Here is a 23,529-nt window from a genome sequence, read left to right on the forward strand (position 1 = left end):
CATCATTTGTCAGATATGGTGGTGGAAGTGTTACAGCATGGGCATGTACGGCTCCCAGTGGAACTGGGTCACTGGTGTTTATTGATGATGTGACTGCTGATAGACGTATCAGGATGAGTTCTGAAGTGTGTAGAGCTTTACTTTCTGCTCAGATTCAATCAGCAGTCAAATGCTGCAAAACTTATAGGATGTTGCTTCACAGTACAGATGAATAACGACCCAAAACATACCACAAAAGCAACCCAAGGGCTTCTTAAGGCAAAGAAATTAAATGTTCTTAAATGTCTGATGACCTCAACCTAGTTGAGTTGCTTCTTTTCGGACTGATTTATGCCCTGTACTTGAACTATCTTAAGTGTATGTTCATAGTTTCCACTTCATTCAGCAGGTAATGCTCAACCTGGGAGGTAAGCTGGCACCCAAATTTAAATCTTTGAAAAATCAGCTAACAGTGTAAAATGGGCCTCCCAATTGTTCTACTACTGTTCCACTAGCAAGTGGTTCATTTGTAATGTTGAAGTGCATCTTTTATGATTTTGGCACTGATTTTGTGGTTTGATTCAATTCTTATTCACAATGTTTCAATTTCATAGAAATTTGAAATGTATTTTAACTATATATACAGTGGTACAATACTGATGTCTAGTGAACATTTCATGTGAAATTGGAAATATATTTACTGAAACAAATATTGATGCATCCAATACTTATTTCCCTCACTGTGTGTGTGTGTGTGTGTGTATATACATATATATATATATATATATATATATATATATATATATATATATATATATATATATATATATATATACAGTATCTCACAAAAGTGAGTACACCCCTCACATTTTTGTAAATATTTGATTATATCTTTTCATGTGACAACACTGAAGAAATGACACTTTGCTACAATGTAAAGTAGTGAGTGTACAGCTTGTGTAACAGTGTAAATTTGCTGTCCGCTCAAAATAACTCAACACACAGACATTAATGTCTAAACCTCTGGCAACAAAAGTGAGTACACCCCTAAGTGAAAATGTCCAAATTGGGCCCAATTAGCCATTTTCCCTCCCCGGTGTCATGTGACTTGTTAGTGTTACAAGGTCTCAGGTGTGTTAAATTTGGTGTCATCGCTCTCACACTCCCTCATACTGGTCACTGGAAGTTCAACATGGCACCTCATGGCAAAGAACTCTCTGAGGATCTGAAAAAAAGAATTGTTGCTCTACATAAAGATGGCCTAGGCTATAAGAAGATTGCCAAGACCCTGACACTGAGCTGCAGCACGGTGGCCAAGACCATACAGCGGTTTAACAGGACAGGTTACACTCAGAACAGGCCTCGCCATGGTCGACCAAAGAAGTTGAGTGCACGTGCTCAGTGTCATATCCAGAGGTTGTCTTTGGGAAATAGACGTATGAGTGCTGCCAGCATTGCTGCAGAGGTTGAAGGGGTGGGGGGTCAGCCTGTCAGTGCTCAGACCATACGCCGCACACTGCATCAAATTGGTCTGCATGGCTGTCGTCCCAGAAGGAAGCCTCTTCTAAAGATGATGCACAAGAAAGCCCGCAAACAGTTTGCTGAAGACAAACAGATTGAGGACATGGATTACTGGATTTCAGTTGAAATATATATATATTTTTTTAACTTTTGGTGTTTGCTTGCTTTTTTAAAAAAATATAATTTAATGAATTTAAAGTTTACTTAATTTAAATTAAGAAACTAAGTTGAGTAATTGGACAGAGCAATTGATATTACAAATGATTTTGAGTTAAATCAACTTGGAATTTAGTGCATTGAACTGAAAAATAATTGTTGGAAGGGCAGGAATGTTTAAGTTAAGTTCATTTAAGTTATCGAGTAAACATTACTTCATTTTTTAAGACAACCACTTTCCTCAAAGTTTTAAGTACAGTCAACTTATTCGGGTTTACAGTGTGGAGTCTTTTATTGTCTGGCTTTCTATAGGAAGAGAAGGCGTGGCTGTCATAAACAAAGTACGCCCTTGCTCACAGTGGATAACTTTCAGTATCTCTCAACGAATCCTCAGTGAACACCACTTAGTCCTACTCGGGATCACAAAGGTATTTTATATTGCATTTCAATTTATTCTGCTCAAGCTTTACTATTCTACTTTATTCTATTCTTATCTAGTCTAGTCTAATCTACTTCCCAAAGCCACCATTTAATTAGATCCTATCAGTGCCATGTTCTCTTTTCTATTCGATTCCAGCAAGCCACTGCTGTTACTTAAAAGATTAAAGATTAAAATATTGGAGATTCAAAATGACATAATGAAATGATATTTTATTGTAAGAACATTTCATCATATTTTGAATCCACGTCTTCATGTTGTAGCCTTTATTTTTCTGACTTTCTGTACAGAACCAAAGTGTCACTGCCATAACCCAAATTACCGCCTTGCTCTCTCACATTAACCCGGTCTTAACTTTCAGTGTCTCACGTTCAGGTTTTCTCGTCCACAGCAAATCTTCAGTCAACACCACTCAGTCCTGTTTGCTATCACAACGGTAGAGTTTGAAATTTTGCAGAAATTGTATTATGCAGCAAACATTTTTTGTTATGTGTTTTTTTTAATAGCTGGTGCATTATTGTGTTACTATGCATTTAACAACTTGTCCCTAAAATCTGGTTTTATTATATAGAGTAGAGAGATGAACAGCAGCCGAGCGGATACTCTGTTAGATCTTGTACCGCAGGAGGAGCTGATTATTTTTTTTCGCCGTAAGAAGACAGAGATCTCATATGGCATAGATGAACCGCTCCTTTTCCTCAACCACCTCAAAGACCATGGTCTGGTACCTGAGGATCTCTACCAGGCAAGAGAGCAAGAACAATGTCTATTAGTAGTTATATCATACACTTTCTTTCAAACTGTCAATCAAATTGATTGATGATTTATGACCCTCTGTGTTCCTCTGACTGACAGTTCTGTAGGCGCACCTAATTTATTACCATTGTGTGGGGGGTAACCCTATTAATCTCTACTTATGTAGGGCGCGCATGTGTGTGTGTGTGTGTGTTTCTGTGTGTGTGTGCGCTACTGGACGTTGTCTGTATGTGAGATAATGGGTATGTGTTTCATGGTTTTGATGACCAGAAAACGCTTAGGACATGTTTTATGTTTACATGTTGTCGTTGTCTGTGTGTGTGTGTTAGAGAGAGAGAGAGAGAGAGAGAGGGAGGAGGGAGGGTCATGTGTTTCCTGGGGTTTGCTGACCAGAATGCTTACAATGTGTTTATGTTAATTGAATTAAGGGACGAGTCGTTTCAGTATTTTACGACCCCTACCAATGTGTACATTTGTGGTTTAAGTGAATCTTTGTTTCTGAAATTACTTTTGTAGTAAGTATTGCTTATTTTGAACGAGCATATGGTTGTTGTAAGAAAAGTGTATCAAGTGGCTAGCTATGATACGTATGCGCATTAATGTGGTAGATCCCTTTGTGTAACTAGTCTACCAGACAATACTAGACCTGGTGACTGAATATCGTAGACTAGATGTATTAGAATTGTGGACATTGTATGTGTGTGTAGCTCTGTGTATGATTTATGTGTCAAGAAATTTCTTCTGTCAAGAAATGAATAGATTGAGGTTTGTGAAATAATTGAAACATTTATTGCCTACATTGTTGAGAAAAACATGATATTCACTGTTGAAGCTGTAGCGATAGGTAAAGTTAATTATCACTCGCTGAGTTACTGTTTTACAGTGAGTATATTTTCGAGATCTCCCTGCTTAAATATCACAAACTCAGACAGGCATTTTCAGCAGTGTTAACATTAAATAGTGATGAACGCTAACTTACCCGTGTTCATTTGGTTTCCTCGCCTCAAAAACCACTACCTCCACCTGTCGCGAATTCAAACACACTGAGGAGTCGGGTGTGGGGGAGGGGTGCATTAATTCAACTGTCAGTGGAAATGACCCGGCTAATAACCCAACCCCACAGAACCAGATCCATAAACTACCCATGACTGAGAAAAATTAAATGACCCAAATGGCTTAACCCAACGTTTGGGTATAAAAAATAACCCAACATTTTTTAGAGTGTGAATATGGGTCTTTAGCCGTTTTTTGAAGATGGTGATGGATTCTGTTGTCCGGATTGAGGTTGGAAGTTCATTCCACCACTGAGGAACATTGGTTTTTCTGTGGTTTTCATGAAGGAAATAATTTCTTAAGAAATGAATGAAGTGGGCGATGTAGGCTCACTTACTGTAGCAGTGTTTTTATTATTTTGTGTTATGTCATTTAAGTGAAAGGAAGTTAATGTTGCACATCAACAAATCAACGTGTTGCCAGTCTCTCTCTCTCTCTCTCTGTCTTTCTCTGTCTGTCTCTCTGTCTCTCTGTAGAAGGTAATAAAGATTAAAATTAAGAACAGAATGGAGAAAGGTGTGTATGAGATTTTGGACTGGGTGGAGAAGCAGGGAGAGCAGTATATAAAGCAGTTTTGGAGTTGTGTGTCTCAGGATCACATCCTGCAGAAATATCCTTTTCTGCGCTCACTCCAAACCAGCCTTCTGGACGGTCAGTCTTTTTGAAAAAATAATTTATTTCTTTATTTATTTTCATTAATTGTTAACTGAGATAAATTGGCATGACTGTAGGACATTTTAAAGTTTGCTTTCTTTATTTTGAATATTATCTTGAAGAACATGGTGTCTCTCATTTAAGGAACTCACAGGATTACTTACTCACTCCAGTTTTACTTCCCCTGTGTGTTCATTATTAAATGATATAAATTCATATGACTGTTATGGTTAAACTGGGCTTTTCACATACTTTAAAAAAAGTATTTCATGTTCAAGTATTCAAATAAGTTTCAATTTCAATAGTTTTGAAGTTTCACAAGTTTTTTGCTTTATTCTGAATCATATTCTGAAGTAGACAGTGTCTCTGGTTTAAGGATCTCTCAGGTTTAATGAAAAGCTACCCAATGCAAAGAAACTGACAGGAAATGAGGAAAAGAAGGCAGAGCAAAAGAAGCATGGAGCAAAGAGAAAGAAAAGAGTTGATGAAACAGAAGAGAAGAATGCAGGACCTTGTTCTGTGTCCAGCTCCAGCCAGAAGAAGCCCAAGTCACGTAAGTCTATAACAAAGAGATAGAGACAGACACTGGGATAAATATTATTGGGTATAACAATTTGACTGCTAAAGATTTTTCATTATATTGTGATTTTATAATTTCTTATATGATGAAAATCATCAATTTAATGGCTAAGAGTTAGTCATTGGTACAACACACTTTGCCAAAAAATGACTGTTTTTTGCAAAATGCAGTATGGTTTTATATATATTTTCTAGATTCATTACACATAAAGTGAAATATTTCAAGCCTTTTTTTGTTTTAATATCATTGATTACACCTTACAGCTCATGGAAATAAAAATCTCGAAATATTAGAATAAAAGAACTTATAATACAGACATGTTGACCTGAGAAGATCTCTAATCAGCTGATTAACTGAAAACACCTGCAAAGGTTTCCTGAGCTTTTAATATCAGACTTTTTCAGTACACAACCACAATCATGGGGAAGATGAAAGTAAATGTTGCATTTCATTTGGAAATCAAGGTTCCAGAGTCTGGGGGAAGAGTGGAGAGGAACAGAATCCAAGTTACTTGAAGTCCAGTGTGAAGTTCCCACAGTCAGTGATGATTTGGGTTGCCATGTCATCAGCTGGTGTTGGTCCACTGTGTTTTCTCAAGTTGAGAGTCGATGCAGCATCTACCAGGAGATTTTAGAGAACTTCATGCTTCCATCTGCTGACGAGCTTTATGGAGATGCTGATTTCCTTTTCTAGCAGGACTTGAACCTGCCCACAGTGCCAAAACTTCTAGTAACTGGTTTGTGACCATGGTATTACTGTGATTGATTGTCCAGCCGACTCGCCCGACCTGAACCCCATAGAGATTCTACGAGAGACACGAGACCCAACAATACAGACAAGCTGAAGGCCGCTATCAAAGCAACCCGGGCTTCCAGAACACCTCAGCAGCGCCACAGGATGATTGCCTCTGTAAGAATAAAGCAAATAACAGCTTTATCTTCACTTTTCCTCCGTCAGCCTTTCTTGCCTCTGCTTCATTTACTCTAAAGAAAAACTAGCGCATGTGGGTTATCATGGAGCGTATACGGCGCTGGAGAGTCTAAATGAACACACTGGCAACCAGAGCGGTTCAAAGAGACGTCTGATTTATTCATAAAATAACAGAGGCTTTTATAGGTACAAATAGCCGTGCATAGGCGTACTGCTGTGTGGAAATAATATGGCAGTTGAACTGTCTGGCCACATACATGAAATCCAACTTAGGCAATACAAGAATGTACAGCAGTTGTTGAACATATATGGTGTGGTTCGCTTAACAGAAAAGAGGAAGTACCTATGGTGACATGTTAAACTGGCACGTACACATCAGACAGATTCTGTAAAGTTCATGAGGCAGAAATTAAACTATAACCTAAACATCCAGAAGAAGCAAAGTGCAGAGTAGAGGTGTAAATGCATTTTTTAAATTTACTTATTTATTTATTTTTATTACAAGTTGGTTAGGTGTTCATGGAAGAGGTGGGTCTTTAGCTGTTTTATGAAGATGGTGAGAGATTCTACAGTCCGGATTGAGATTGGAAGTGAATTCCACCACTGAGGAACAGTTAGTGTGAAGGTTCTGGAAAGGGACCTTGTGCCACGCTCAGTTGGAACTGCTAAACGTCGGTCGCTAATCGATCGCAGATTGCGAGAGGGAACGTAGGCCTTCAGGAGAGAGTTGAGGTAGGAGGGTGCTGTTCCTGACAAGGTCTTGTAGGTGAGCATCAAGGCCTTGAACTTGATGCGGGCAGCTACAGGAAGCCAGTGGAGGCAGATGAAGAGGGGTGTGACATGGGTTCTCTTGGACTGGTTGAAGACGAGGCGCACTGCAGCCTTCTGAATCATCTCAAGGGGTTTGATGGAGCTGGCTGGGAGGCCTGAAAGCAGTGAGTTGCAGTAGTCCAGTTTAGAGATAACAAGAGCCTGGACTAGTATCTGTGTAGCCTGTTTGGTGATGTAGGGTCGGATTTTCTTGATGTTGTAAAGGATGAACCTACAGGACCTTGCAGTTGCTGAGATATGGTCTGTAAAGGTCAAGCCATCATGAAGAATCACCCCAAGGTTCCTGGCCGTCCTGGTTGGCATGAGTGTGAGTGAGCCGAGCTGTACAGTGAGGTTGTGGTTGATTGAGGGACAGGCTGGGATGACGAGAAGCTCAGATTTTGCCAGGTTAAGTTTAAGATGGTTTTCCTTCATCCAGACCGAGATGTCCAAAAGGCAAGCAGAGATGCGTGCAGAGACGGATGGATCGTCAGGCTGGAAGGACAAATGGAGCTGGGTGTCATCAGCATAGCAATGATATGAGAAGCCATGAGACTCAATCACCTGCCCTAGAGATGTAGTGTAGATAGAAAAGAGGAGTGGACCCAGAACTGACCCCTGTGGAACGCCAGTTGTGAGTTGCTGAGTTTCAGAAATACCTCCCCTCCATGATACCTTGAAGGATCTGTCAGAGAGATAGGATTCCACCCAGCGCAGAACCGTTCCAGTGATGCCCAGGCTGGAGAGAGTTGTCAGGAGAGAATACAGTAATTCCTGCAAAAGAGCACAACAGTTGGTGAGGGGGAGGCCGATCTAGGCGTGACGGTCGGGGAGGGGGAGCCCGGTGTAGGTGTCAAGGTCTGAAAGGGGGAGCCGTGTAGGCGTGATGGTCGAGGAGGGGGAGCCCGGTGTAGACGTGACAATAACAAATCCAAATCCATAAGAACACATCCAAAACGGTAGTCAAAAACAATGAAATACTTTCAGTAATGTCAGTATTGAGAGCACTAAAGCCTCTGGTATGCTTTGCTTTTTGAAACGTATGCTAGTGTATGTGCACAGTAATATGCATAGCCTTTCAGAGTATACTCCATTTGACATGTACACGTACGCAAGTGGGTGACGCATGCGCATTACCACAACTTGCTCTACCCCTCCTGGCCTACAGGAGTCAGTACAGAGCAGTAAAGCAGGTCTTTTGGTGTGAAGGAAGACAACAAAGAATAATCACAACATGAAGAACAATGCTTAAGCAATCTCTCGCCATATATATGTATATAGTCCTTATACTTTTTAAAGGGTCATGAAACCTCCCTCTTTCAGCTCAAATCTATCTCTCAATGTTTTTGAAAAATGCTAATTAAATGGGCGTGGATGGCTGTGCAAAGAAGGCTGTGGGAGTGGATGTGGCAGGGAAAGGCAGGGGAGGAAGAGGAGGGCGAGCCTACAGAACACTCGCAATAAAGATGGATAGTGATGGGGCAGCTGTGGCTCAGGTGGTTGAGTGGGTTGTCCACTAATCCACTAAGGCGGTTCGATTCCCGGCCACATGCCGAAGTGTCCTTGGGCAAGACACTGAACCCCAAGTTGCTCCCGGTGGCAAGTTAGAGCCTTGCATGGCAACTCTGCTACCATTGGTGTGTGAGTGTGTGTGTGAATGGGTGAATGAGACACAGTGTAAAGCGCCTTGGATAAAAGCGCTATATAAGTGCGCCATTTACCATTTACATAAAGTTTGCAGATGAGACAGAGGACTTCTCTCCTCCTGAATCCCCAGAGCTAAATGGAGACACAGTAGATACCGGTGCAGGTCCTCTGCCCTATCTATTTGAACCATTAGCCCCTGGCGTGACTATGGAAGAAAACAAAACAAAACCGGAGGCAACGCTGATGGGAGAAGTGTTGGAATGTTAGCTAGCTAATACGCTTGAGCATTTCATGAATAAAAGGTGAAGGTTCTTCTACCGCGTCATTGCATAGATGCAAACTGCTTTCATGAGAAAGTCCGAAGTCCACCGTTCTCCAATTCTCATAGCTCTCCTGAGAAAACACACTCGAACTCTTACACCACTGAAACAAACACCTCCGATGCGATAGAATGCCGCTCTCATCTACTACATTTGTAGGAAAGCACCATGTGCTGTCATGAATAATTAAGAGACAGCATCTTCTCATAGGATAAGAACACTCAGGCTCATGAATAATTATGAGACACCGACATGTCATCGAAGTACTATAGTACATTGCCACATCACTGCCTGTGTCTGAGATTTTAAACCATGAAGATGAAAATAGCGGAAAAGAGCTAAAAATTAGCCAGTTTTCTCCTATAATTAAAATGAACAGATGCTAAGATTGTCTTTTATGATGTGTGACATGAACACCTCTGTTATATCTCAGAAAATGTAGTTTCGTGTTTCACGACACTTTAAGGCTAGAATTATACAAATGCCGGTCCTTTCTAACCTGCGCTCATTTCCGTCTCTTCCATTCAATAATTTTTTTCTTCAGCTACTTTGAGAATCAACGGCCCTGGGTCACTGTTGCCACCTTGTCGAACAACTAAATAGTGCAAAAGAATCAAACGTTGTTACGCCCTCGCTGGAAGATGGCACTGCAGCACAGCTTCTGAGTGAACGCGTGCACGAGACTTTTGTGTATTTTGATTCTCTCCTTGTTTAAGCATTGGTTCATGTTCGAGGGTGTATCTTAATTTACTCCAGGTGTCTGTATTTTAGTTTGAGTATGTTGATTATTTAAACCCCTCATGTTGCTGTGCACTTCGCACAGTATTATTCGTAGAAGGTTACGTTTGTAGCTGAATACGGTACGCATGCTAAGCGGTCTTGTTAAAATGTCCTGTTTTGTTTACTGCCTCGTATCCAGTGTTCAAGTTTAAAGCCAGATTTGCCTAAAGTTTCCTTGTTTATTGCTTGAAGTATTTGAATAAAGACTTTGATCTGCATCTGCAACACCTCCTGTTTCGTAACAGAAATTTGAGGCGTGGCGTCGCTCGTTCTGGGAACAGAGCAAACTGCTCAACGAGGAAATTGCTCAGCTCCAACGCCTTCTAAAGCCACTGCAGCTAGCCGGGCCATGTGCTACGTCTCAGCCCATGCAAGTTCCCCCGCCCCCGCCACTGGGGAGTTACACAACGCCATACAGCCAGCAGAGCTACCCGAACACCTGGGGCTTCCCACTGAAGGGGAATTACCCAACGCCATGCAGCCAGCAGAACTACTCGAACTCCTGGGGCCTCCCACTGCAGGGGAATCACACCACACTGCCCAGTCCAGAACCGAAGGCTGGCCTAGAACCTTTTTTGGGGGGTGGTAACTGCAACCTCAGAGCTCCAGCTTGAGACCTACGGGGAGGTCTCAGCTGTGGAGCTCCAGCCCGAGGTTAACAAAGCAACCTCTGGGCCCCCGTCTGAGGTCAACTTGGCGGCCTCAGAGCTCCAGCTTGAGACCTGTGGGGAGGTCTCAGCTGTGGAGCTTCAGCCCGAGGTTAACATAGCAACCTCTGGGCCCCCGTCTGAGGTCAACTTGGCGGCCTCAGACTCCAGCTTGAGACCTGCGGGGAGGTCTCAGCTGTGGAGCTTCAGCCCGAGGTTAACATGGCGACCTCGGAGCTCCAGCCAGAGACCTGCGGGGAGGTCTCATCTGTCAAGGAAACTATCCCACCTCCCTATCCTGCTGAGGAGGCTTTCTCGCTGCCCTGTCCAGCTGAGGAAGCCGTCCCGCTGTCCAGCCCAGCTGAGGAAGCTGTCCCGCTGTCCAGCCCAGCTGAGGAAGCTGTCCCGCTGTCCAGCCCAGCCGAGGAGGCTGTCCTGCTGCCCTGTCCAGCCGGGGAAGATGTCCAGCGTTCCAGTCCTGCTGGGGGCATTGTCCAGCGTTCCAGTCCTGCTGGGGGAGTCATCCAGCGTTCCAGCCCCGTGGGAGTGGTGCTCCGCTTTTCTGCTTCCCAGCAGAGGCTGCCCTGTTTCCCGATACAGCGAGAGAAAGATCACACAGGGGCCCGAGCCGCCGTAGGAGGGGGGTGCTCATTGGTGCTCCAGGAGAAGCGCCTTTGGTGGGGGGGTGCTGTTATTCCCTCACTGGCAGATGGCACTGCGGCGCGGCTTCTGAATGCACGCATGCATGAGACTTTTGTGTATGGACACTCGCCGTTGCTTGTTTTGATTCTCTCCTTGTTTAAACATTGGTTCATGTTCAAGGATGTGTCTTAATTTACTCCAGTTGTCTGTATTTTGGTTTGAGTATGTTGATTATTAAAACCCCTCGAGTTGCTGTGCACTTTGCGCAGTATTATTCGTAGAAGGTTACGTTAGTAGCTGAATACGCTACGCATGCTAAGCGGTCTTGTTAAAGTGTCCTGCTCTGTTTCCTGCCTCATATCCAGTGTTCCTGTTTAAAGCCAGATTTGCCTAGACCGCGTTTCCTTGTTTATTGTTGAAGTATTTGAATAAAGACTTTGATCTGCATCTGCTTCTGCAACACCTCCTGTTTCGTAACAAACGTCCATGTGTGACCTGTGCGTATGAAGTATGCGCAGTTAGAAAAATCGGGCGGTGCATGCACTCTGCTGATGATGCATACTGTATGCTGTTCCTATGTGTGAAAAATGAAGTATACTTTGGGCTTAAGATTAAGAAAAAGAAAAGTATTAAGAAGGAGAAAAAAATATCTGAAATAAGTGAAATAAAGACAGGACAAACTAAGAATTAAAACAAAAACAGCAGGGAGCTCCAAACTGAGGCAGCCATCCACGAAGCCATCTTGGACTGTTTTTCATCACAGTATTTTCTGTTAAAATTTATTGGCTAAAATGTATGTTAAATAAATGCAGTCCAATAGTCATCCTCTAAATTATTTTTTTTTTGTTATTGCTGTCATTGTTCAGAAACGTTATTTTCTTGTTTCTTGTTTTGGATATAAATATGATGTTGAACACATAAATTCCCTTCTATCTTGTGTTGATCCTCTGCTCTCTGCTATAGAGTCACACTCCAGTGTGGAGGGATCCAGTAAAGACCTGGAGGATTACAGAGAAGACAGCAACAGGGAACAAGAAAAGGAAGAAAGGAGTGAGAAAGTGGAAATGTCACATTTTGAGCCTGCTGTTTTACCAGTTAGCTGTGGTTCTGTCAGTGGGGATTTATATAAAAGCAGATTTGCAGGTAGGTGATCAGAGCAAAGATAAATGGGCTAGCAGTCTTTTATGCAAAGCAGTGGTTTTGGGAAACAGTGCACATTATAGCAATGCAGAATATAACTGCAGTAAGTGGACAGTATGACAACAATGATGTAGTATGTGACCGTACAATAATTGTGCACGTTATGGCATGTACAATATAAGTGCGCAATAGAACAATGCACAAAAATAAGTTAATGGCTAGAGTGAGTTATTTATTTTTTTTAAACGTGTGTGTTTGTGTATAGCGGGGTCACGCAGTAAGAGCATCCGCACACATGAGCGCTGGTTCACTCCTGAGGAGTTTGTAAAGCAGGAGCTAACTTTGACAGACGGACACTGGGAGAAAGACATACTGTGTCACGGCAAAACCCTTAACTACCTGGTGAAGGTAATGTGAGAGATTGATAATGTTACTAAAGAAACTACAATATATTAGATGAAGTACACTAGAACTACTGTCAGAGCTGTGCTTTTATTTATTTATTTTTTAGAAAATGAATCCACACCTTCTGATTTGAGAATTCAACATCACTGGGGTATAAAAGGTTAAAAGTAGTCAGAGAGTGATGCACAGAATCTTCAGGGAAGTAGGGCCTCATATATTCTCGCATATATTCTGTTTGCAGAACAAGGTCCTGGATGTCCATTCATGTTTGTGTGACTGTTTACTGTGCTGCCCTGATGAACCGGTGAGTCTAAAATCCCAGGACAACATCCTGATATCAGTATATAACTAGTCTCATGGGCCAGACTTCTTCAACCTGTTTTAACAGACTAGGCACTATTAAGGTTTTTTCTAGTTATTATATCTTACTAAGAAGAGCTTAGTGTATCACAGTGACCAAAGCTTTATATATATATATATATATATATATATATATATATATATATATATATATATATATATATATATATATTTAAACATAGATATTAGGAGTCCTGTGGAATGGCAGAAGTGACTGAGAACAGAGAATTTGAAAATAATGGCCCATGATGCAAAGTTTTATGTTTTAAAATTTGCTCTGGGTGAAATTGCATCACTTATTTTGTTATGTTTTTTTTTCATTACGCAATTATATGAGAATAGTAATTCTCAATGTTATTTTATTCAGCTACCTTTGAAATCGGACTTGAGCCTTGTGGTGGTGTAATAGGTATAATTATTGGACATGTGTTACCGAGTTTGAGTTGCATTTGACTGGTTTAACTAGATTAGCTTTATAAGGCTATAATAATTGATCATAATTATAAAGATTAAAGTTATTATAATAATTGCTGATTTGAAACAAAACAAATCTAAAATGGAAAAAAATAAGTTTTTTTTATTTCAGCTAAGTTGTTTTTAACAGATCTCATTGCCGTAAAATTTCCATAAATGTTCATAAGAAATCTTCTCACAGTGGTAACGACTAATGAAAAAAAACCACCCTAAATTCCCAGTTCCTGGTTCTGTTCGTTTCACTGTGGTTAATTATTCATAGCACTTAATGAATATGTTTTTATATCAACAACTGAATAACAAGACTGTTCTTTAGGTGTAGATTATTTTTTAGGTAATTTTTGCTTTGTTCTGTGTGGTATGGGCTGAGGTGTAAAACATAGATTAACTAACATATATAAAATGTAAACGTACTGTATGACTCATTCATTGTCTTCATTTTCTGAACCAGCTACATCAGGATAAGGATGATGTGTGCTTCATTTGTAATGCTGAAGGACTTCTGGTGTGCTGTACAGAATGTCCACGAGCTTTCCACCATTGCTGCCACCTACCAGATCTACAGGACAAAACACTTGGGTGAGCAAAAGAAAAAAATAGAGAGAGATAGAGAGAAACAGAAAGAGAGAGAGAGAGAGAGAGAGAGAGAGAGAGAAAGAGAGAAAGAGAGAGAGAGAGAGATGAAAGATTTCTGCACATTTTTGTTCACATTTATGTAACTAAATAACTCTGTGTGCACAGATCAGAAGACACCTCTATAGAGAAATCCAACCAGAGTCTATTGTAACTTGAGAGAATGTAGGCAAATTAGATTACTTGTCGGGTATGACAAAACCATACCGTAAACATTAACCACTGAGTAGCACCACAACAATACTGTTTATTGCAAATTTATGGGGTTTTTTGTTTGTTTGTTTGTTTCTTTAATCTCTAGAATTTCCAAGAAATGCGAAATGGATTGGTATGAAATGTCCTGTATAATGTCTTCTAAACACGATTATTTCTTACCACGCCCTTGTGTCTACTGCAGTGGTAACTAACGAGTTTCTTAACAATCTGCTTCAATCTGTTCAAAAACTATATGGCCAAAAGTATGTGGACAGCTGACAATCACGCCCATATGTAGTCTTTCCAAACCATGGGCATTAATACAAAGTTGTCTCCACTCATCTGGGAAGGCTTTCCAGTACATTTGTAGCATGGCTTGCTCATTCATCCACAAGAGCATTAGTGAGGTCAAGCACTGAAGTTGTCATTCTGGAACAGGTTTGGGTCTCTTAGTTCCCATGAAGGGAAATTGTAACACTACAGCACACAAATGTGTACAAATGTGTGCTTCCAACTGTGTGGCATCAGTTTGGAGAAGAATCAGTCATTACTTCCTACAGAATACAGTATCTAGCTCGCTAACTGTCTTCAAATGTAACAACTCTCACCAATTTACACTTTGTTAATATACTGACAATATAATGATATTTATAGTAAGTTAATGTATTGACATGATACATAATTACATCATAACAGTGACTAAGGGGATATGTTTCTGAGTGTAAGTTTGGTTTTGTATTTCAATACAGAACAGAAGTACACAGACGAATGTGAACCATGACACGTTTCTCTATCTCTAAATGAACTTGAGAACAACGTACATTTAATGTCTTTGCATTTCGAGCTGTCTAAAGCAGTGTCTATGCAGAGAGCATCCCCAGGCTAACACAGAGACCAAATTGTCACACATATACATAAATCATATAAATAAACCACCAGAGCAGCATTAGGACAGTCTTAAACAGCACCTTCTCAAGTGGGCTTGTCAAAGGTTAGCTTTATGGAGATTGAATTTCCCACTGGGTCAGTGCAATAAGTGGTGCAGTCTTGCTGTCACATCAGTGCATGCTCCGAAAGGAGTGAGGCACTCTGAGATGGTAGGCCTGATTCTTAGCCTGAACTTACGCTAATCTTTTTTGCATGATGCCAGCTCATGTACAGAACAGAATTAACCTGCGTTCACTAGCAAGCAACAAAGGGACAGTCGACCATTCAATTTCAATGTACACAATTTCAGCAACCACACCAACTGACAGATTTTTATTTTTATTTTTATATTGCCATCCATACAAGATTTCGCAGAGTTTTTTTGTGATTGTTGTGGCCAAAATTGTTGCGGTGGCATTTTTAAAACTTTGTGATGCAATTTGCAGAGTTTTTTGTGCTTTTTTACAGAAAACTACCTGAATTGGCAAAATCACCATTTCACAAAATTGTTTGGCACGGTCTTTCTTAGTAATGTTTGTTGCTAAATGAGACCTTTTTAGCTGTACTCATGTCCGACACATGTGAATCGAAGAGGGCTCTGGCTGAGTGCGTCACGTCGCAGCGAGCCAGCGGCTACAACTCCCAGAAGGCAGCGCGAACTACAAACATGGCCGACGAGGACTAAACTTCCCATACATGCATACGCTTGCATTCCCCCGAGTTCTGATCATGGACACCTGCATCCAATCACACCCACACACACACACGTGCGCGCACACACAGTATTTAGGTCAGGATTAGAGCCATGTTTTCTCACGAAGTAAACGCTCAGCAGTCTCGTTTCTGTTGTTGACCAAGCCGTTGTTGTTGTTTAGGATTAACCTGGTTTTCGGATTTAGTGCCTTGTTTCTTGACCACGATTCCCTGCCTAGCCTTGTATTGTCTGTTGGCTGATCGTCTTATTACTGCCTGTCTTACGACTATGCCTTCTGCCATGTCCTCTCGTTTGGAGCCATTCCTGCCTGCGCTTGCTTCCGTCTCAGGTACCGTACGTAACTGTACGCATCGTGATGCTGTTGCATGACATGTCTTGGCCCAAATCTGCAGTAATTATATGCAAATTAGGTGTGATGCACTAAAGCAACAAATCTGACTCAGTTCCTCAAATGATTCCCATTTACTGTTTAATGTGCTAAATTGGAAGAAAACATTATAAGCGTAGCTTATCTTGTCATACAGTATACACCCATCTCATTAAATGTGCATAGAGACACTACAAAGAAGAAAGTTGGAGAGAGTAGCATTAGTTTCTCTGAGACAAATACGGTCACAAGATACAGGCTACAAGCACCACAAGCTGTCCTTTATAAACACCTTACAGGTGTTATGTGATACATGCAGTATATCATTATATGTACAACCAGTCTATATTATATATTATCTATTTCCAATTCCTCGTCAAGGCATACCATCATACTTATATACTGTCCTATTCCTAGTGCTGATTAGGTTTATGTGTGTGCAGGTGTGACTGGATGTGCACGTTCTGTGTGTTAAAAACCAAAGAAAGACTGTGGACTCCCATGAGCAGGGAAGATGCTTTGACCAGCCCTGTTTTGGAAAACATCATGGTATACGGACACACATTCACACGCATGCACATGTATACACACAGATGGCACACAGGGCTGTGGTTTTGATTATTTGCATTTTTTCCTTCATCAGCGCTGTGAGTATTTGCTGTTGCGTTTGTATATGGAGGACGCACGGCGTGCGGTTACTGATGATACTACAACAGCAGTAAGAATTTCTTAATAAGTACACATTTGCATTTCAACGCACTTTCTATGAACAATGACACTGTGCTTATCAACACTGTGCTTATTGTACTAACATTTGAAAATGGCGGTGAGCAAAAACTCCCTAAGATGATAAGAGGAAGAAACCTTGAGTAGACCCAGACTCAGAAGGGAACCCATCCTCATCTGGGTAACAACGGATAGGGTGAAAGTAAAAGAAAGTTCATTATGGTTTTTATATGAAGTCTGTTTGTTGAACTAGTCCACTGTTCACTAAAGGAGACCTGAGTGTAACACTAGATGTGGTAATTGCAGTCCTAAGGCCATAATAGCAACCGTAGTCCCAGCATCCACAGCGAGAACGTCCATGTGGAATTGAGGTCCAAAACCATTTCCATGGTACTTCAAGCAGTACCGTCCTCAGCAATCTCCAGACTGTAGCCTCCAGTTCCGGATGGATCAGGCAGGTCCGGAGAGCAGAAAGGGTCAGGATCACTGGCATCTCCATAATGTCATGTGTCACTCGTCAGATGTTCAGCATGAAATTAATCTCCTATGTTTCTAATAATGACTCACCATTGGTATCTATCCTGCTTTGAAGATATAAGTAATATAAATATTTATCCCCAGCACAAATCAAATACAATTCTAAGACATTGATTATTTCAGTTGTATTTGATAAACATTGGAAGAGGATTGTAATTGTAATGGAGCGGGACTGGGGGCGGATGCAGGTGCAGATCAAAGTCTTTATTAACCACGTAACTCACAACCAAGGAAAACAAGAAACTGCAATCGTGGCATATAACGAGATCATTCAAGGCATGGAAACAAACGATACAAACTATACTAACTATACAAACTATAATACTGAGCGAAGTTCTCAGTAACCAAGGCGTTTAAATAGAAAACCTAATCACCCCAAAACCTGGACACCTGGGGCAAATTAAAGTCACTTCACAAAATGCTGAGCAGGAAGCGAGCGAACCAAAATAATGTCACGTGACTCGTCAGGAGCCGAGCCACTGTGCCCTCTGCTGGCCGTAGCATAACAGAACCCCCCTCCAAAGGGTGCTCCTCCCAGAGCACCAAGAACCCCCCTCCAACAGGGGTCCTGGGCCCCTGTGCGAGCTGTCTCTCGCTGCCACGGAAAAACGAGGCAGACTCCCTCGGGCAGCAGATGGGCGGAGCAACACCCCCACCAGGGTTGAAATTCAGGGCGCCGCCCCCGGCGGCACTGGAACTAGAACGCAGGGCACCGCCTCTGGTGGCTCTAGAATTCAGGGCACCGCCCCCGGTGGCGCTGGAACTGGAAGGCTGGGTGGTGTCTCCAGTGGGACTGGAGGGCTGGGCGGCGTCCCCAACGGGACTGGAGGGCTGGGCGGCGTCCCCAGCAGGACTGGACAGCGGGACGGCCTCCTTGGCTGGGCTGGACAGCAGGACGGCTTCCTCGGCTGTGCAGGGCAGCGGGACGGCCTCCTCGGCTGGACTGGACAGCAGTACAGCTTCCTCGGCTGTGCAGGGCAGCGGGTCGGCCTCCTTGGCTGGGCTGGACAGCAGGACAGCTTCCTTCCTTCCTGTTGGGAGCTCCCCCGCAGAGACCTCCCTGTAGGCCTCAAGCTGCAGCTCTGAGGTCGCCATGTTACCCTCAGGCGGGAGCTCCACAGCTGAGACCTCCCTGTAGGCCTCAAGTTGTAGCTCTGAGGTCGCCCTATTGACCTCAGGCGGGAGCGCCACAGCTGAGGCCTCCCCGTAGGCCTCAGGCTTGAGCTCTGCTGTCTTCGTTGCCCCCCCAAAAAAATTTCTGGGCCAGCCTTCACCTCTGGATTGCACGGTGTGGTGCAATCCCCCTGCAGTGGGAAGCCCCAGATGCTCAGATCACTCTGCTGGCTGCATGGCGCTGTACAGTTCCCCTGCAGTGGGAAGCCCCAGATGTTCCGGCCACTTTGCTGGCTGCGTTGCACGGCGTGGTTCTCCGGTGGTGGGGACGGGGTCAAGGGCGCGGGGGGCGACGTGGCACGTGGCTCAGCTTGCAGCTGTCTCTGCTCTGCTACCATGTGCTTGAGCCGAGCAAGTTCCTTGCTGAGCTGTTGGTTGAGCTCCCGGAACGACACGGGATATAATATTTTATACAAACTATAATACTGAGCGAAGTGCTCAGTAACCAAGGTGTTTAAATAGAAAACCTAATCACCCCAAAACATGGACACCTGGGGCAAATTAAAGTCACTTCACAAAATGCTGAGCAGGAAGCGAGCGAACCAAAATAATGTCACGCGACTCGTCAGGAGCCGAGCCACTGTGCCCTCTGCTGGCCGTAGCGTAACAGTAATGGTATAATCACTTCATTGTAGGATAACTGTCTAACCCAATATAACTCAAGTGCATTATTTATAGGCTACGTGTTTTTTAGTTATTGAGGTTTAAAATGACCAGTCAAACTGGTCATTAACAGGCCACTACACTAACTCCTGATTTTACCTCAGTATTTCATCCACGTCACGTCTGATTTTCTCACACTATAAAAAAAAGTCATGACAGTCCGGATATTACTTCACCCGACCTTTGCTAAACCTTGCCCTTGTGCAGGAGGAGAGATACACCAGTGTGATCTGCAGGCCCATGTGGTTGGACAAAGTGAAGCGCAAACTACAGGATAACGAGTATATAACAGTGAGAGAGCTTGTGCATGACATCATGCTCATCTTCAACATCTGCCAAACTTTTAACAGGGTGAGATGCAAACACAGATTAAATATACATTTCAATTTCTATTTATCTGTTTAGTTTAATGTGTCTTAATGAGGACAAATTCCTCATATGTGCACATTAATAAAGCAAGTGTGTAAAAAAAATATATTATTGCCATGTAATCATCATGTAATCTCTTCAATATTTATTGCAATAAATTGTGTGTGTTTGCAGGATAATAAGTCTGGCAAGATGGGAACCATAATGGAAAAGGTGTTTGAGAAGGAGTTTGACACGGTCTTTAAAATCCAGTAGCATTTCTACATCTTACTGAAAAGTTTGTGAACCAAAGACAAATATTGATGCTAATTTTTGCATTGCCAGAATCTTGTTGTTAATTTATAAGTCATAAAATAGATAGCATCTGAATATTCGAGTTAACTTGTCATCTTCTATAATCTTAATTGTTTATCACTGTTTTAGGATACAGGACTTTTAGTGAGTCAGAGCCCTACCATTATGGAACACTTAATATTAAAGAGTGAACAGTAAAATCCAGGCAAAAAATGTATATTTTATTATAATCTATCTATGAATATACAGCGTTATGACTCTGAGCACTTATTATTATTATTCCACACATAATTCATCATTTATTGTATCTTAATAACTTTCATTATTTATTCTTGCATGTCAAGTTTTATATACACTATATGACCAAAAGTGCGCACCTGACCATCACACCCATACGTGCTTGTTGAATGTCCCATTCCAGATTTATTCCCCCTTTGCTGTATGAATAAGCTCCACTCTTCTGTGAAGGCTTTCCACTAGATTTGCACTTAGACTAAAGACCACATTGCACTTAGACTAAATGTACAGCATACAAAGACATTCTATACAACTTTGTGGTAACAGTTTGGAGAAGAACCACATATGGTGTGATAGTCAGGTGTCCACATAAGTTTTTGCCATATAATATATTTTTATTTTCTTTTATTGCAAGTACATTTTTTTGTATAATGATTTATAGCATGTCTTTTACAATATAGTAAAACACTGTGTGATAGAATCTGTTTTAAAATGGCATATGCTAATTCTTAAAAATATTTACTTTAATAATGTAGAACTTTAAAAGACAACCTAAAGACAACCAGGTCCAACTTGTTGCTTTGTTGTTGTTGGTGTGTGTGTGTGTGTGTGTGTGTGTGTGTGTGTGTGTGTGTGTGTGTGTGTGTGCGCGTTTTTGCTCATATTTTTGATTCACTTGTCTGATGGATGTCACTGTCATTAATAAAGTCAGTACTGAACTACCAAATACGGTGTTCCTAAAAATATGTCATGCCACAGAATTAGTTTGTATTTATGTTTCTCATTGTTTGTTAAACTCAAACACTTAACATTTGTTATTAAAGGATAATGATGTTAAAACTTGCTAATTCAAGTTTGCTAGCTTAGCCAACAGTGTGGTGTGCTGTTTGTATCTTTCAGCTTAAAAAAGTTAAAAAGTTTTCTAATTAACATTTTTATTTCATCTCCTCAAGTACAAACAAGCTTACATAGCTTTATGTTTTATAAAAGAATTAAAGAAAAAACAGATCTTTATAGTTTTAACTGCTTTTTGTTTTAACGAAGGCCGAACTGAATCAATGTAATGTCTCATGTCCTTTTTAAAAGAATTATAACGTGGCACCTTGTATAAAAAAATTTATTTAAATATGTGGAATTTAACAATTATTACTTTGTTTCACAGTGACACGGTTAGCTAACATAGTCAGTTCATAGTTCAGGGTGTCGCTTGCTCGTAATTTTTTCAAATCAACATGGTGCTCATGTACATTTGTACTTTTAAACAAGTTAAACTGAATATACTAGTATTTGCTTCAGATCAATTAATGTACAGACATATTAGCTTATTAAATATATAAGATTGACCATACAGTTCAATGTTAAAGAAGGTAAACACATTACTCATATCACTAACATGGCTAGTCTGTTGCTAACAAAAGAGAAACATCGAGACGTTTTTTCCCCACATTGTAGCTTGAATGCACACAGATAAAAAAAAAAAAAAGAAGTCAAAAGCACTTCTGTTAGTCATACTGGATAATGGTGCCTGCTAAATGCTGTAAACATGAATAGCTGACTAGATAATTGTTCTAATGTGCAGGTGTAAAGGTGATCCTAAATAAAGGTCAGTAATTATTATAGTATTATTATAGTATATGCGTGAAGTAGGCATATGAAGCAAGCACTGTTGGTACAAAGGAGGGATGCACTTCCAAGATCTGCAAGAGAATTAATCACCAGTGAGCCTTCAGTGTGTGAATGAAATCACTGAAAGTAATTAATGGCTTCATTTGAAACTAATAAAAACAAATAAAGGGCACACGGTTTTAGTTTTTACAGGCTTAGAGGTTAGCACATGCACCTCACACCTCCAGTGTTAGGGGTTCGATTCCTGCCATGGCCCTGTGTGTGTGGAGTTTGCATGTTCTGTGTGTGCGGAGGGGTTTCCTCCGGGTACTCCGGTTTCCTCCCCCAGTCCAAAGATATGCATGGTAGGCTGATTGGCACGTCCAAAGTGTCCATAGTGTATGAATGGGAGTGTGAGTGTGTATGTGATCGTGCCCAGCAATAGATTGAACACTATGCAAGCTCTATGAATTATTAGGGATTAAATCGATTCGCACTAGTGTTTACCATCCACAAACAGATAGCCTGTTGGAACAGTTTAATCAGACACTGAAAAATATGACTCGTAAGTTTGTTCACGATGATGTGTGGAATTGGGATAAGTGGGTTGAACCTTTGTTATTTGCATTATGAGAGGTCCTGCAAGCCTCCACAGGGTTTTCCCCATTCCAATTATTGTACAGGTGCAAGCCTCATGGCATCTTAGACGTCATTAAAGAAGAGGACTCATCCAATGTGTTTTGGTCTCTACCCAGTCACACAGAACTCATAGAACACCACACCAGACTCCGCCAGGTGTGGCTGTTTCACAGCTACTCATACCAGTTACCTGAACACAAGAAAAATGTAGTTTGGGACTTACTCAAGGCTATGTTTGACATGGGGGTAATCAAGGAGTCCCACAATAACTGGAGCAACCCACTGGTCTTGGTCCCCAAGGCAGACAACTCAGTCTGTTTTTGTGTGGCTTTTAGAAGTCAATCCGATGCCTTGCATTGATGTACTGCTTGATTGGTTAAGCGTGGCTTGCTTTTATTTGACTCTCGACTTAACCAAGGGGTACTGGCAGATTACTTTGAATCCAGTGTCTCGGAAAACTGCCCTTTCCTCACCATTTGGGTGACACCAATTTGTCACCCTTCCTTTTAGGTTGTTTGGGGCCCCAACATAATTTCAGTGTCTCATGGATACTGCGGGTGGAATCCTCCACCCGCACAATGTCATGTATCGTGACGGAGCGGAGATAGGACGGATGCAATCGCAGTACAAACAGTTTTATTTAAGAGAGAGACAGGCAGACAAATCCAAAACGTGATCCACAAACGTAATCCAGTAACATGCAAAGTTCAGGCGATCGGCAAACAGGCATAAAGGGGCGAGGCAGGAATCAAGGTCGCGGTCACGGAAATACAGGGTCGAGAAACAAAACAAGAAACATGAACAATAGCACGGGACTGGGAGCGGAGAAACCAGCGTGAACAAAACTAACGAACCTGAACATGAACCCAAACATGAACCCAAACATGACCCATGAAACATGACCCATGAAACATGACCCATGAAACATGAACCATGAACCATGAAACATGAACCATGAAACATGAACCATGAACCATGAAACATGAAACATGAAACATGAACCATTACATAAACTAAGACTATGGTTATCTATCGTGAGGACTCTAAACTAAGTGACTAACTCATTCAATATTCCGCGCCGTGCTGGGAGGTGCGCGGTATATGTACAAACATAATCAGCCTCGTAATGGCTGACGGCTGAGGGCGATTCAGACAC

The 23,529-nt window shown here is 41.6% G+C and overlaps 1 protein-coding gene across 1 annotated transcript; it reads left to right on the forward strand.

Annotated features, from left to right (window-relative positions):
- Window positions 1-1,952: 1,952 nt before the first annotated feature.
- On the forward strand, window positions 1,953-20,091 carry LOC128615539 (nuclear body protein SP140-like protein). The gene is made up of 13 exons (XM_053637717.1): window positions 1,953-2,084; window positions 2,487-2,531; window positions 2,667-2,840; window positions 4,381-4,555; window positions 4,935-5,111; window positions 11,878-12,057; window positions 12,320-12,462; window positions 12,701-12,763; window positions 13,745-13,872; window positions 16,574-16,679; window positions 16,774-16,848; window positions 19,437-19,580; window positions 19,773-20,091. Exons 3-13 carry the CDS (start codon window positions 2,676-2,678, stop codon window positions 19,851-19,853), a joined length of 1,437 nt encoding a protein of 478 aa, XP_053493692.1. The 5' UTR covers window positions 1,953-2,084; window positions 2,487-2,531; window positions 2,667-2,675; the 3' UTR covers window positions 19,854-20,091.
- The last annotated feature ends 3,438 nt before the right edge of the window (window positions 20,092-23,529 follow it).

Source organism: Ictalurus furcatus, chromosome 12, assembly GCF_023375685.1.
Source record: "Ictalurus furcatus strain D&B chromosome 12, Billie_1.0, whole genome shotgun sequence".
Lineage (NCBI taxonomy): Eukaryota > Metazoa > Chordata > Actinopteri > Siluriformes > Ictaluridae > Ictalurus > Ictalurus furcatus.

What these genes read in the sequence shown, in the direction of transcription:
- LOC128615539 (XM_053637717.1), top strand. Translation starts at nt 2,676, where the DNA reads ATGAACAGCAGCCGAGCGGATACTCTGTTAGATCTTGTACCGCAGGAG. An exon ending in CTACAGGACAAAACACTTGG is followed by an intron (nt 13,873 to 16,573) that starts GTGAGCAAAAGA and finishes ATGTGTGTGCAG; the next exon opens with GTGTGACTGGATGTGCACGT. An exon ending in CTGATGATACTACAACAGCA is followed by an intron (nt 16,849 to 19,436) that starts GTAAGAATTTCT and finishes GCCCTTGTGCAG; the next exon opens with GAGGAGAGATACACCAGTGT.